General features: G+C 44.2%; 1 protein-coding gene across 1 annotated transcript in view; it reads right to left on the reverse strand.

Annotated features, from left to right (window-relative positions):
• The window catches only part of thada (THADA armadillo repeat containing), a 106524-nt gene that overhangs the window by 27996 nt on the left and 62092 nt on the right, over positions 1 to 16436 (reverse strand). Inside the window, exons 29-31 of the mRNA XM_031876143.1 lie at positions 15635 to 15803; positions 4986 to 5089; positions 844 to 926 (exon numbers count right to left, since the gene is read on the reverse strand). Of these exons, the coding sequence (XP_031732003.1) occupies positions 844 to 926; positions 4986 to 5089; positions 15635 to 15803 (356 nt within the window). The remainder of the gene's footprint in view (positions 1 to 843; positions 927 to 4985; positions 5090 to 15634; positions 15804 to 16436) is intronic.

A 16436-nucleotide genomic window follows, 5' to 3' on the forward strand; every position in this document is an offset into this window, starting at 1 on the left:
GGGGGGGGGCCTGACTTCTGTCAACAATCAGTCTAAATGGAGAGGTGGAGAGCGTGGTGCACAGCCTTGCCGGCAAACGCTGCGGCAGGGTCGTCTGTTAAGACTATAAAGTATTCAAGGGTTCGGTTCGGGGGGCGGCAACACAGTTGCTGAGCTGATCAACTTTCCAGCAAGCGGCTGACATCAGCAAAAAGATCATCTAAATCCCAATCAAGTCTAAAACAAGAGTGAGCACAAACGAGACCATGTTCAATGGTTTCCTCTCAATATGAGACTTAGAATTATTTCTAAATTGAATAAAGTAAATGAAGTCATCAGTCGATATTGTTTTCATTTAGTATGTATATTTCAATTACTTTTGGAGGATTTACCATGATATGGTCAATTATTATCCTATAATGTATAAAATATTATTTAATGATTTTTTTTTTTTTCTACTTAATTCCCTATTTTGTCTTTTTGACTTAATGTTAATGACATATTTGTAAGATTTGCATTCTGATCCGTTTGGTCTAAAACTCCAGACATTGAAGTCTCTGCTCGACACAGCACACCGTCATAAAGTGCACCATGTGTTCTTTTAGAGGCAGTAACTGCTGAACGTCTTAGCCAGAGGAAGGGTGGCCAGATAGTGAGCTAGGAGCAACACAAATACAGTTCAACGCAAGCTGAGCCAGCTGCTGGTCAGTAGAGAGAACACTTCCGCACTGGCTTCACTTCTCAGAAACAGAGGTTGCTGCCCGATAGTTACTGATCATCTGGTAACCATGTGACACAAACACGTCGGACTGAAAGAGTTGTTTTTGTATCCTGCTTCAGGTTGAAACCTGAGCGACTACTCACCGTCCAGGAGACTGATCTTTGGCCCACACAGGCACACCAACACATCCAGAAAGGCTCCTCTGGTCACCTCGCAGCCATTATGTCTACAAAGAAAGAACAAATCTTTTTTGACATTTCATCAAATTCATCTTTGTTGTGCCTTTAAACTTCCTTCTGCATTGAAGAAAGAAACTTTTTAGAACGAAAGCCCCGAAAAAATGTTCCAAAGCCATTTATCAAGCTGAAGAGCTCACACTGCAGTCATTGATTATCTGTCCTCCATCAACATCACTGATGGAGACTTCTTCCACAAACAGGCTCATGTCTCACCACAAGCCGCTGAATTAGGTCATTGGACATGTTGAGCTCAATGGAGTCTATTGGTTTGTGATTTGCTGTGATCTCAAGGGCTCCGGTCATTTCCCTCCTCCTGATCAGACCCTTTATCTTCTGTCTGTGTAGTTAAAAGTCAAGCTTCATTTATGAGCTGCTTTCTGGCGCTTTCTCCCCACAAGGTTTGTGTATTGGGTCTTGTGGTTGTATCTCTAGTTTCACAAGAACCGGTCTTTAGTGTAAACTTTAGTGAGTTTAACTCGACTGTACCCAGACGGATGGAGTAGGAGGTGGATTTACGAGCAGCCAGGTAACAGGGCTCCGGACTTCAGTTTCACTGGCGCAAACATTTTAATCACCACGACTCTTGGTGCCGCAGCAATACATTTTAATCGTTCTTTTCTTTCGTGAGTTCCCATACACTAAGTCATTTTCTCAATATATTACGTAAATTATTGAAAATGGGAACAAAGGTGTAGATAAATCTTTTTTTTGGGTCAGATGAGGCCATCTCTGCCGAAGATGTTGGGTCGACGGGTGCTGGAAGTAGGCTGTCCGAAGGGTCATTGACTTATTTTTTTCCCCCCGTGTCATCACTATTCACATCCATTTATCTAGCCTCCTAATTTTCACCACAATGATGCATTCAAGTTAAAAACGTAGCCCATAAAAACCTAGGTGAATTTTCGTACATATAGATATTTTTCCAATATCGTGCAGCCCCGATATGTATATCAATAAGAACGTAGCGTAGCATGGAAGGTGAAGCCGTGCTCGGTTTATCTGAATGTAAAAGTGCCTAAAATCAATAAATATTCGTGATAAATAAATAAGCAATCTCAATATTGATCAAAGTGATTGTGAGCACTTAATAGGACCCAGGCTGAGGCTTGAACAACTTAACCAACAAAGTTAATGGTTTTATAACATTTCAGTTTTAATGTGATATTACTGTAATATTCTGTAATTCATTATTGGGTCAGCCGATCTGGGACAGGACACTCCTGAAGATGAGATTTGTTCATCTCATTAAGGCATTCCTGGTTTATTACAGATTATTGTATTATAGATACAAGAGTCACATTAAATGTTTTTGACTGATAAAATAATGGTTTCAGCGTGATTCCCGTTAGATGGGGCATATGGCCGTGATTGGCCGACAGATGAGTCATTGACTGCCCAAACAACAAGTCACTGTTATTACTGGGTCAACAGCTCGCTGAATAGGACGGCGGTGTGTGTTTTCATTTTGCGGCCCAGAGTGAGGGACCATCACATGAGGGGCCTCCAGCTGTTCCCAGATCTGATTAACTCACTTACAGTCTACATGGTGGAAACAAGCAAAGAACAGATTTACTCCATATTCATAAATATAATAACTGAGTCATTAAGTAGCCTGCAGTCACAATGTAGAATTATCCCAATGGTATTATTTGTGAATGTTGACATTAATGCATTATATCTCCTTATGGCTTAAGTGGAGCAGTGTGTGTGGGCCGTGTGAAGTGTGTGTTCAGTGTGTTCAATCAAGGGTATGACCACAGCTCTGTGAAAGCCCGCAAGAGTGTGTGTGTGTGAGAAAACAAGGGAGACAGTGTGTGAGTTTGACGTCACAATGTCATCACTCGGATATTAATAAGACACACACACAAAATATGTGTGTGTGTCCAAAGCGAGAACATATTTGGTCATGGAAGAGTCCTGTGAAGTGGGTTGTGTTCCTGTGTGTGTGTGTTCCTGTGTGTGTGTGTTCCTGTGTGTGTGTGTGTATGTGTGTGTGAGAGACCGTGAGGTAACATCCTGAAACAGGCTGTAACAAGCTCAATCATTTGATCACAGTCCAAACGACACACTGGAGAAGTTCGAAGAGGTCGGTACCGGGACCCAACAGCCGCAGGCGGGCGACACGGACGCGATATTGGTCGCCCACGATAACAGTCCTCACGGGTCCACGCTTCACCACCTTATTGTTGCGTACATGATTGCAAACGTCTGATCTGGTGTTATTGTGGTCGTATAAATGTGACGTATTGTGAGATTCCTGCGAGACCGCTCCGTTGATACAGGTGTGTGCGGGAGAGTAAACCGTTTTTGACCTCAGTGAAAGTGTTGCTTTTAAAACGCAAACAAGTATGGATTGAGGCAGAATATTCTGCTAAAATTAAAAAAATAAGAATTTTGAAAATGACTAAATCTGTCTCTGGCTGAGATAATTACAGAGACTAGGACTGAGCGTTGTGTCGCTCGCTGTGTGTGTGTGTGTGTGTGTGTGTGTGTGTGTTTGAGAGAGAGGGGACGAGAAGGTGGAAGCCGCTAGACTGTTGCATGTAATGTTTCTGTAAATTAGTCAAATAATAATAATTCAAATGTCCATACTGCCTGTCGCACTAACGTCTGCACCAAAGCATGAGGTATCAGGATTATCAACTACTGTTAGCGGTAGCATCTTAAACGAGATTCTAAAAAGGTTTCTTTATCGTCCCCAAGTTAAAAGTCATTTCTCCACCATCATGGTAACTTCTCACGTTGTTATTCAGCCTTTTTCATATTTTCTGTCAACTTTAACGGTCATGTGTGAGCGAGAAAGTGGCTTTAACCAACGTTACACACCGGTGTTACAGACTGCCCACTCTGATACAAACATACATTAACCTGACTGATATTCCTCCAGTGATGACATGAATCCATGTCATCACCATTTCAAGTTTTATGTGAAGTGCTTAATTAAAATACTGATTCTGGGAAGGGAAAGGGTTGCTATGATAAATGGTGGTAAAATTCATCTTTTTGAATTTGAGGTCTGGTATTTTTCTGATCAGTTATCAAGTCTACAAACTTCTTTTAATATTAAATTAAAAGAATCTTCAGAAAAAAATCTATAAATTTGTTAGATCAGACACTGTATGAGGGCAGCTGACTCATCAGATTTTTATTTTTTCCCAACATGCTCTTGAGTAAAATACCACTTACTGCCTAAATATTGAGGCCACATGGATATTGAAACATATGCGTCATATATATCTGTCATTCTCTCTCTTCAACTTTTTGTTGGATGACAATTTCATACATATTTGTTTTTTCTTAAAGCAATATCGTCAGCAGGGGAATTTCATTACCGCCACAAAGCCAAAGCCAACTGCAGTGAGCAACACGCGTGTCTGCAGCCATCGCTACAACGCGTCACCCTCTTGGAGACAGAAGGAGACCAAAATGACAACAACAGAGACGCTGACTCAGACCAGACGAACAATGCATTCCTTCCTGTTTGGTCGGTGGCCGATTCGAATGAGTGGTGTTCTGGAAGGGAAAGGAGCATTTTCTCTTCTCCAAAAACAGAGGTTCGTCTGACCTGTGCCGGGCTCTGCATGATCAAACGGACGGGCGGCAGGCGCGCTCCGGTGAGCAAGAATCCGGCTCGTCATCTTAATAAAGGCTCATCAGTGTAACCAAGCGCGGCTAGCAAGGCTAGTGTTGCTAACCTGGCGACCCCGGCGCTATCTGCCGTGCAGCCGCAGCACGGTGGAGACTGGAGACCCGGGCCTGACCTCAGCCGGGCAGGAGGGGGCCGACGGGGTAATCTGCACCCAATCTTGAGGCCTCGATCTCGAGCAAGAGAGGGCCAGGGGTAGAAGGGGGATGGGAGGGGGGTCTGCGGATGGGACAGCAGGCGGTCGCTTTGAAATGGAAGCCTGGGCAGGACATGAAGCGGACACGGTCGGGGAGGGGATGAACGGTGAGACAAGGAGCTATTCTTCTGGTGAGCTGAGTCGGGAGGGCAGGAGGGATGCTTATCTGTGTGAGCGTGCGTGTGTGTGTGTGTCTAGGATTACCGAGAGGCGAGCCACATGCGCTGATGGAGGCCTTCGGTGATGCCGCTTCCTGCTGGCAGGGGTCTGTGCGAGTCGGTCTGGTAGGAGCGCAGCAGAAACAGCACCTGCGTACACACAAATACACAATTACACACTCCTGAACCGACATACATGCGAGCGCTGTCATCTATTACATTTATAAACGAGCTGATGTCCATATAAAAGAGAGGCCCTGAGGTGTGCAGGAGTATGCATGGTCTACCTGTGGGTTCCTTCTGGATGAACCAGTTTTCCAAGTGTCCAAAGACATGAAAGTCAGAGTTAGAAACTCAAAATCTCCAGTAGGTACCAATATGTTTGCCTGTCTACATAATTTCACCCTAACATCTTACTGTACAGTGAAGTAAGAGGAGTTGGAGATCTTAATGGAATTAAGTATGTACCTATTTAGAGTTCAGTCTTGTGTGAGATATACTTCCATTAGCAGTTTGAAGGATCAATCTCAGATTTCACTCTGAGCGAGTCTTTACCGCTTTATCTAGAGGAGTCCCTCCGAAATCGGCACAAATAAAACCCTTGGTTAAAAATGTAATGTTGAGTCAAACACTCAACAAGGAAGGAGCACGTCAACACTTCACAGTAGTCTCACCAATAAAAATGACATCATTTAATGTTCAGGATAGACGGCCACAACAAGTTTCTCCTCAATTTACTACAGCGACGTCACCGGCACTTTTCTGAAAAGTTCAGAGATTTTCCAAATTGTAGCGCTCTCCTCACTGGGAACAAGTGAAAAAAGATGCTATGTTGCTATGTAGACGCAGGCCCTGACCATGCAGTGTGTAATGGTGACAGGAAAATGTTAAAGAATTATCCCCCAAAACAAATAGGATGTTTCCCCCCCCCTGTTGAAGATGGAATCATTCTTTTTCGTCGCGGCTGATGTGACGGCGTGTGACGGAGCCAGTTCGTAGCAGGTGGACTGGTGGTTGGGAGTGTTCAGAGGCCAGGACGCTGGCTGACTGGCTGGCTGGCTGGCTGGGGTGTGTATTCTGGGCCTTGGTAAGTATACTCTTTAAGCCGGGGCCACGGCCACAGACCAGTAGGAAGCCATTCATTACTCAGCACAGGGAAGGAAACGTGGGGGAAAAACCAGGCCGACCACGTAGCACCAAGCCTGGCCACCGGGTCCTGGCCTGCCCCTGGTCTTTCTCTCTCCTCTCCTGCCGTCTCCACGCCCAGGCGACACCCACTGGCTCATCCAAACAGCCTCCACACCCGCCGGGTCCATCTCCCTCTCGCTGTCCCCCCTCTGAGGGCTTCCTCACCTACTGCAGCGGATTCCCAAACCCAATATTGAACCTTTCAAAGTGACTCCGCTGTCAAAAACAAAACTGGAGCTTAAGGACGGGTCACACTTGAACTAGTCTCTGCAAATATTTGCCGAGCTTCTAATTGACTTACCTAAATCTCATTTGACAGTTTTGGCAGATTCCCAGGTCAATCCAGTGAAACAATGATCGCATCTTGTGTTTGACAAGGGAGTATCAAATGATTCTAAGAGTGTTCTGGCCTCTTGCACCTGCTGGTACGCAACCAAACAGGACATTATGTGACATGCGGCCTTGGAGTGCGTACAATGTGTCCATTTGTTGATCTTAGTGGTCAACAAATGGTCCGACGTGGCGTTAAACTCAACAATCATGTTTGAGGCGACATGTTGGATTCTGGCTTCTCAGAATCGTCTAACTTGGTTTGTTTTTGTTGCTTACAAACCAAAAAAAAGGCCCCTCAGTGGTTGTGTTGAGTTTTTATTGCATCCAGTTATGAAATTGGTTGAGTCATTCAGAAGCACAGGGCGGCACTGTTGCCAGCACTGGTTCCAGTGTCAGTCCCTTCTCCACAGCTACACCTCACCCACTGGGTTGGGAAGTCCCTGCTTGGGACGCTCAATCGGCTCGATCCAGCCCGGCATGGAAGAAACGCGGAACATTTATAGAAAAAAGGCCGCCTCTCTGTTCCTCCTCCCGAAAGACAGAACTACACCCCGTGAAGGAGGAGACGCTGGGATTGCATTGAGTTGAATGGGAGACGTTGAGGCTGCAGCACACAGACCTGCTGCAGCCTCATTTTTGTTCATCAAATTTCAGGATATTTTTTTTCCTTAACCGTGTTTAAAGTTTAAATTTTTTTTTCTCTTGGCGTTTGTTCCGAGTACCACGATGAGGCACCGTGCTTCATTTAGTACGGCTACAACTACTACACCTGTTGGAAATGTATCATCATTACCAGTGGCGGCTGGTCAATAGCGGGCAATGGGGCATGGCCCCACCTTGAGCCACACAAAAAACAAAAAACAAAAAAAAAATGATAATAATCATAAATTATACAAATTGTCAATATTTGTGTTTTTGAACTATGGAAATAAGTTAATATGTGTAAAATATGATATCTGCGCAAAATATATGCTTTGCCTGCTCGTCCTCTCCACCTGTGTGCTCGACACGTCTCAGAACGCACAGCTAGGGGGGCTAAATCGTTTTTGCCCAAAAGAGGCGGGTCTATGAAGCAGTTTAGCAAATTGCTGATTGAAGATATAAATGAGTGACATACAAGTTAGCCAATCAGCGCCCTCAAATAGATTCAGTGTGGGGCCAAAAAGATTTTGCCCCCCTAGCTGCGCGTTCTCGTCAGGAGAAGTCTCTACAGGCGAGCACTACTCCTCCAAGTCTCGTTTGAGAGGAGAACTTTGGCGGAGATTCTGCAGCCCAAAGAGCTGATCCCAGATCAGCCTGACCCCACAATCAGACAGCAGACTAGCGGGAAAGGGAAGCAGTACATGCGAAGCTTCTCTACTGTACACCAGACAGGTTTGGCTAGCAAGATGACATCATGCTAATAACTTATTTAGCTTTTTAAAACAACGGGGACAGATCCAGCACGGACAGTAACTCATCATAGCTTAATTTAACATCAGTATTCATGATTACACTTCATGTTTACTTCTCATGATCTTTACCTCCTATAACAAGGTCCATAGGGGCATCCCAATAAATAAACATGTTATATTATATTATATAAGTGTTATTTACTGCTTTTTTTTCGTGTTGGAATAAATGTTAAATATTTAACTGCAAAGTAGTAATGTGTGTTTGATACTTTAATTTTTTTGCATTAAATCATACTGGGATGTTTGCTGAAATTGATAGGATGGCCCTACCTAGAAACTTTTCCACCAGCTGCCACTGATCATTACCTCTTCAAACCTAAATGCTATACACTCAGAATAAGTGGATTTCAGTTAAGAGGGTTTCAGACATTTAAAGGGCGCCCTGGGTTTTCTGGTAAACAAACAACGTGTATGTGCGTCCTCATGCGTTTGCACCCGAACAAATAAAATCAGCACCCAGAGATAAACACACTGCCCTATAAAGACAGTCATCAAAAACTTCACAGGGTCCCTTTAAAATAAGTTCCAATGTCATATCTTTTAAATTCCAAGTAAACATCAAAACATAATTGTATAGGTGACCTTGTTGGTAGGTTTCTCTGTATTGTACTCAAAAATAGTTTTAAAAATAGGATTCTTGAGAAATATTCCTCATTATTTACACAACTTTATGTAAACTGATTCTCTCCAAACTATTTGTTATTCATTTCAACTTTAAAGCAGCATTAGTATCTAATATCTGACTCTAAATGCCCCACTGTGTTCAAAAGCTATCGCTAACGAGCAGTGGGTTACAGTGTGCAGTGGGTTACAGTGAGCAGTGGGTTACAGTGAGCAGTGGGTTACAGTGTGCAGTGGGTTACAGTGAGCAGTGGGTTACAGTGTGCAGTGGGTTACAGTGAGCAGTGGGTTACAGTGTGCAGTAGGTTACAGTGTGCAGTAGGTTACAGTGTGCAGTGGGTTACAGTGAGCAGTGGGTTACAGTGAGCAGTGGGTTACAGTGAGCAGTGGGTTACAGTGTGCAGTGGGTTACAGTGAGCAGTGGGTTACAGTGTGCAGTAGGTTACAGTGTGCAGTGGGTTACAGTGAGCAGTGGGTTACAGTGTGCAGTGGGTTACAGTGTGCAGTGGGTTACAGTGAGCAGTGGATTACAGTGTGCAGTGGGTTACAGTGTGCAGTGGGGTGCAGTGGGTTACAGTGAGCAGTGGGGTGCAGTGGGGATGTAATAGGAACTTCAACAAATAGGAACTGTAATAGGAACTTCAACAACTATAACAAAAAAGATTTTTGAAGATTACCAACCCAGCTTAAATATAAAGATGTTGATTAATGCAGCTTTAATTTCCTTATATTCTCTACTGTATGACCATAGTAGCACAATCAACCCCCCTCTAGAGCTTTGGGTTGCAACTTTGAGCAAAAAAACCAAACCTTTGGTGTGGCAGTGCTAAATATGAAAAATATCCTATTTGTACGCCTTGTTTTCCAGTGAGGCTTTTAACTGCTTGTGTGCGTGTGTGTGTGTGTCTTGCTCTGTGTGAGTTGCAAGAAGCCTCGCTCCTCTTTTGGGTCCGGTAAAAATAGTGGTGGTGGATGTGAGGTCCCTTCAGACTCTGTTATCAGCCTGCCCTGCCGTTCCTCCCACTGCCGCAACCACAGACTGACCACACGCTGCACCGAGCATAGACACACACACAAACACAAACACACACACACACACACACACACACACAAATAATTGCGCGCCAATTCATGGCTCACTCCAGTAAAACGCATGCACAAAGGAACATATAAATCGGAATTCACATAAAACCAGATAGAGGTTGGGCGAAGTGTGGACGCGCCCAATTAGGCAAAATGAGATCTCAATAAAGATGGGCTAAATATAAAAGGAAACAAACACACTCTCTTGCTCTATAGAGCCGTATCCTTGCGCAAACAAAGCTTGCACATGCACCCTAGACACAGAGTCACACTCCCTCACATATGTGCGCACACACACACACACACACACACACGGGCGTGACGACCGAGTCATTTGGTGGCGTGTGTCTGTGCGTACCAAGAAAAACATGATGTAAAATGTATGGGTGAATTAGTGACAAAATAAAATGATTATTATTTTCTTTTTCTTTTAGAAATCTAGTTCATTAATCATGCTTTTAAGATTGAAAACCAGAGCAAGATTTGAACTAAATACACTGCGAGAACAGCATCCAGGCCAGTTGATGCTGCAGATTATTTTTCAAAAAATCTACTAAACTTGAGTGAGAAAAGTGAATTCTTGACCTCAGAAATAGTACGCAGGAAGCAAACTACACGATGAATTCTGTGAATGTGGTTGAAAGCATTGAAAGTAAGTCGAGTTAGGTTTGTTCTAATTACTATTTCTGTGAAAATTGAATTCTTGACCTCAGAGATAGTAATTCTATAAAACAATTTGAACTCAAAGTCCACATACTAGCCTGTGTGGGAGCTTTCAACCAAAACCTTACGGCCTTCTTTAGAGGATGGAGTTGGCGTCATGTGACCAACGTATGACATTTTGGAAGCAACCTCTATGATGAATGTTGTGAAACGCAATTGAAAGCTCTGGAAGAGCTAGTTAGTGGACCCTAAGTTAAAATTGTTTTATTGATCACTATGTCTGTGAAAAACTCATTTATGACCTCAGAAATAATAATTCAACACAACAGCTTTAACTCAAAGTCCACTAACTAGTTTTTTGGGGGAACTTTCAACCAAATGGAACGGTCTTCATCTGAAGATAGAATTGGCGTTGTCATCATTTGACCATTTCAAAGTATGGAACTTTGCAAGCAAACTATGATGAAGGCTATGACATGCAGTCAAAAGCTCTGGAAAAAAGCTAGTAAGTGGACCCTGAGCTAAGATCATGTTGTGAATCTACTAAATTTGGTACGGTGAGGGACTTAAACTGGGGGGCCTTGACTCCCTAAGGACTTTGTAAAGACTTTGCTGGTGGCCTGTGAAATTGGGTGGCACTAAGGATTAGAAATGGTATTTATTCAAGTCCATATTATGATCAGATTAATACTACCACAAGGATAAAAGTGTATGGTTAAAATAATACTAATAATTGCCATGTGGACCTCAACGAAGAAGGATGGTATACATAGTGTCCAACCCTAAAGTTGTCTGACTGAGGAAGAATGCATTTGGTAAAACAGCAGCAACATCACCGCTGCCAGAAGACAGGAGACTGCAACGCTCCTAGTTCTCAAGCCTCCTTCTCCTCGGTCTCGGCCTCTTTGAGCCTCTGTTGTGGAAATACACAAAGGATTACATCCGTCGAGTTGGCCACAGCTTTAAAACCTCTGGCCAGCATCAGGCGACGTAGGCCGGGGCCGTTGTTGGCGCGTGTCGAGAGCAGAGTCCGGTGTCGGGTTGGGTTAGTGCCGGCCGGTCCGATTGGCTTGTTAAGCTCGCTTCTGGTTGTGTCAACAGAGGTTCGGGGCGGGCGGCAGCGGTTGAAGTGACTCCAACATGCTTTAAGATGGTTTATCAAAGACAAGGGCCTCGCTCAGGCTGGAATGCCTCAATTTAACCAATAAAAAAGGGTTTCATTCAAAATCAGACATCAGTCACTTGTGTCTTATCTGATTGTTACTTGATTATGGTATTATTAACTTACGATTAACAGAGAACCTACAGTAACTGTTCTATTGCCAAATGTTGTCTTTCTTTCCCCCCTGGCAACGCTGCAGGGTCTGTGTCTGCAAATGTCTGGTCACATCAGCATATCAAACGGACATTTCATGGACTTTCATTCCAAATGAATCTCTTTGATCAGAACATTTGTCCGTGGGGACAAATTAAACCCTTGCGATTCTCCCACATACAAGCCTGTTAGCTGTTATCTCTTTTATATAATTGTCCTCTTGGCGGAATACAAATGCCACACAGTAGATCATCTCTATAAACACATATAGGAATGTTGAATCTGGAGGCAACGGGACAAGATTTTCGTGTCAGAAGCACTCTGGTTTGCGTTTGTATTCATCGATTGCTTTTGAGTGGGATTTGGTGGCGCGCTTTGGACAAAATGGAATTTCCGAATCCACCGCCTTCGACAACGATTTTGCTTTCTATTGGTTTAAAATAACTTAACTGAGTATAAACTGGATAATTGTGAAACAAGCTGGTCCGTTGCTAGTTACAGTTGCTAATCGGAGTGTAAACAATGACCACCATATGAAGAGGATATGAATATTGACCCGGACAACCATTATCCCAAAAATATTGGCTGTTGCCACCAAAGGCGAAATCGTCATCAGACAGATAGTTGATGAGTTCCGAGATTGCACAATGGAGGACTGGTCTGTTGACTAAACTATGTGAATACTTCCAGCTGGTTAGCATGTTAGCGGCTAGTTCTCCGGCTACAGTAGTTCACCAACTAGCCGTGCAACTAACCACAACATCACCAAGCTTCTAGCTACATTTTCACGAGGAAGTTTGCATGAACTTCACTTTCTGCCTGGACCAAGCCTTTACTACAGCCGGAAAAAATGCATTTGGGTAATGGACTGAGCCAATGAGGTGCAGTAAGAGGGTTGGCCGGTAACCACCACAGACTGAGTGTGATAGACTCATAATCCAACTGGTGTTGTGGACTGCGGGTTTGAAGCCTCGAGTTTGGCATTTCAGCCGTCATAATCTTGTTTTTCTGCAGCCAGTGGACGGGAGTGAGCATATTTGGTCTGCAGAGGGTGATGTAGAAACGTCGCACGGCTCTGGTAGCAACCTGCCAATCACAAGGTAGCCCCGCCCTAAAGCATACCCTGCTTTATGGGCTATTGTACTGACCATATCAGTAAAGGGTCATTTCCCCATAGACTTCTATACAATCAGACTTATTTTTGCAACCAGAGTCGCCGCCCCCTAATGGCCATTAGAAAGAATGCAAGTTCAGGGCACGTTTCAGAACTGGAGATTGCCGCCTGCTATAAATGCAAGTCAGTCAAGAATGGAGGTCTTACTGTGTCTGATTTATACTGCTCAATTCAGCATACAACTCAAATTCCTATCTTAACAGCGTGGAAGAAGAGCAACATTAGGAAGAACGGACTGGGGCTGGAGACATTATCAGACCTCTTCACTGTATGTGTGTGAGAAAGTCAGCAGGGTGGTACAGCAAGTCTCGGTAGCCGTGATGCTTCCCAGCTCCACACTTGGCCCACTAACAGTTGTTCTTTGACAATAACAGAGGAAGTCATTTCTCCCTCCAGCAAAAAACATCTGCTACCACACACACACAAAGCACATTAACTTACATTAGGCATCTCCCAAGGCCTAACTCAATGTCCTCATCATCTTAGCATAAACACAGGCGCACACACACACACACACACACACACACACACACACACACACACACACACTCACTCACTCACTCCCTTTTCTCTCTGTCCGTTCATTCTTCTGGAGTCTAAACATCTCAGCTCCCCGTCTTACACGTGAGAGCACAATATGTTACACACACTCCTCAGACCGCATGGCCTCTATCAGTGTTTGTGTGCGTGAGGCTCCCCCTCCACACGTACGCTGAAGGCCACCATCTCTGCTTTAGACCACTTCACCTGCATGCAGCTAATGCCCCCACCTTACCCCACACACACCTGCTATCTATAGCCCGGTTACAGATGGCCACTACAGATATACACAACACTATTAGGACCATGAACACAAGACTATTGGTTGGAAACTTGTAGCTTGTAACTTGTAAGAGTGGTGCAGGTATGGATCTGGATATGAGTCAGCATTTTTTTTTGAATGGGCATTTGGTTAGATGTCTGAAATAAGGTCCGTGTTTAACGTTAGCTTAAGAGATTTGAACTTTTTAATCTACGATGTAAAATACGTCAGTAAATACCCCTCTCTGTATTTCTGAAGCTTTTACTTGGAGGTTGCTGACAAGTAGCTAAATGAGACTACAAAACTTCAAGTCTAGTCCGCCATTACAGCCTCATGCGACCGACGTGTAGTTAGTTTACAGGCTAGCGTTAGCTCTTCACTTCTGCCGATTGCATTCACACTTCAAAAATCATAGAAGTAGTGTTCATTTGTGAAGATCATCTTGCTAAATGAAACGTTTAAGTATCATAAACGTTTGTTTGCCTCAGAGATTATTTTCTGCAATAATCCAAAATCCGATGGTGTTGAGGGAACCAGTGCGGTGCTTCCTGGGTTGGCCAACAAAAATACGGCAACAGTCTGATGTAAAATAATCGATTTTAATCCAAGGACATGTGAAACTGCTAGCCTGTAAACAAACCACACCACGGTTGCATGAGTGCGAGTATAAACACGAGGCTGTGCAGCTTTGGAATGTGCCAGTTGTGGCATGTATGATCTTCAGGGTGCACTTCACTGAATGAAATATGTTAAATGAATGAAAAGGAAAGACAGAAAAGAGGAAGCCGGTGATCCAGCGTGCAAATGACGCGTGACGAGACACAAAGAACATGACGGGACAAAGAAGACGCTCCCTCAAGGTAGTCAGACTAAAGTACACAGCAGGATCTCACCCTTTGAGTATGGGAGAGTGAGACAGACGGAGTGAATGGAGACATGGGAGGAGAAGATGGGATGGATTCTAAAAAGGAGAGACAGGAAGCGGAGGAACGCGGAGACGGAAATAGATGGAGACGGGAGCTGATCGGGAGACATCTGGGGAAGCTCGGCACGTGGCGGCCATGACAGGAGGGCAAACTAAAATCCACTCCTCCTAAAAAATCACCTCTCAGCCTTTAAGAGCCCCCACCCCCCGCAGTCCAGACCGCTATCAAACCATAAGCCATGAAGGAAACGGTGCGGTTCTCTTTCATTCTTTGAGTTGACCCTTCGGACCCGGTTCTTGCCGCTCCGCACCCCACCCTGCTCCCATAGCGACCCCCATCAGGGGCGCTCAATAAAAGGCTTGTGTGTGTGTGGGGGGGGACTCCCTCCATCTCCTCTGCCTGTGTTGATATTACCAGCAGACTGTTTGGTTGTGTTTGTCAGAGTGTGATGACAGAACTAAACACTGGTATTTACCCTGCGATAACCGCCTTGTCTGGACATGCTCTGTGTGGAAACTGTGTGTGTGTGTGTGCGCGGAAGCTCGACGCTCCGTATCTATAATCTCTGCGTGGGTGTGCACATACGCATGTTATGATAAGTGCTTTGGTGATTGCATTTTATATTTTGTCTTTCTTGAAGTGAAAACCACTCATGTCCAATTGTGGAGATGTTCATGTTTGAACTTGAATTGAAGGATTATTTAAGTCATTTATAACCTCTTTCAAGTCACTCAACTAAACTTTGCTTTTCTGCACCTTAACGCATGTTTGTGAGGAGGTGTGGATGTGTTTATTTGTGCTTTAGAACATAACTGTGGTGAGAAAAAATGTTTTATTCTTTTTTCATTTCTGATGATGCATTATTCATTCACTCACACACTCATTGAGCCAGAGAGGAGGGGCATATTCTGAATGCTGTGTTCAAAAACAGCAACCGCTAATGTGACTACATATTATACCTTTAATCTGTCAATTATGGTTGCAACTAATCAATTCATTAATTTAGTCTGAATGTCAGAAAACCTGCCCATCAAGAAGTCCAGGCCGAAGGCAATGTTGTCAGCAATTCCTTACATTTGAGAAGCTGTGTGTGTGTGTGTGTGTGTGTGTATGTGTGTGCGCGCACATGTGCAGACCTGCAGCAGAGTCCCGTGGATGTGGTTGTGCTGGATTCCGGGTCTGGGCTGCGCGGGGAGCTCCTGCAGCAGCGAGTGGACGGTGGACGGGACCTGGGTGACCAGCACGAAGGGGACGAGGGCCCGGGCCGCCATCTCTCTGGCCCGGTACACCGCGGAGTGGCCGCATCTTTGGGACACAGAAACACACGCATGCAGCATTAGCGTCACGGAAAGTTATTACCATGGAATAAGGAATAGCTGCGCATGTTGTCATAATGTTACAGTCTTGTATTACCTTGTATGTTTGAGTTAATGGCAGAAGATATAAGGTTTTTGTTTTGAAAAGTAATTGAATTAATGTGTGTATTATCATTATTATTTTGTACTACAGCCACATTATGTCAGGGACAAATTAGATAATGTGGACTTATTGATTTTGGACAGCTGGTGGCTATGTTTATGCATACATTATGTGACATCTCCTCTCTCTGCTCTTACAAAGGATCAGAACCTGAACAGCTCCCTGGCCAGCAGATGGCTGATACATCCAACCATAGCTATACAGAAAATGATCTCCCCCATGTTGTTTTTTGCCCCACGTATATTCTCTTTCTTCACACATAAACACGCACACTCGTAATTTACAGTATCTACCGGTGAAGGCCAGCTACCCACGAGTGCCGGCTAAAATTAAACTTGTTTACAAGCCGATAGTCTTTCCTTATCCAATGTCATAACACCGCCATAAGTGACACAAGGGGAAGGACACGACCGAGACCTGGGGGGTGGGGCGGAGTGCGAGTGTGCGTGTTTATGTGTG

This window comes from Anarrhichthys ocellatus, unplaced genomic scaffold, assembly GCF_004355925.1.
Source record: "Anarrhichthys ocellatus isolate YVR2014 unplaced genomic scaffold, GSC_Weel_1.0 scaffold104, whole genome shotgun sequence".
Taxonomy (NCBI): domain Eukaryota; kingdom Metazoa; phylum Chordata; class Actinopteri; order Perciformes; family Anarhichadidae; genus Anarrhichthys; species Anarrhichthys ocellatus.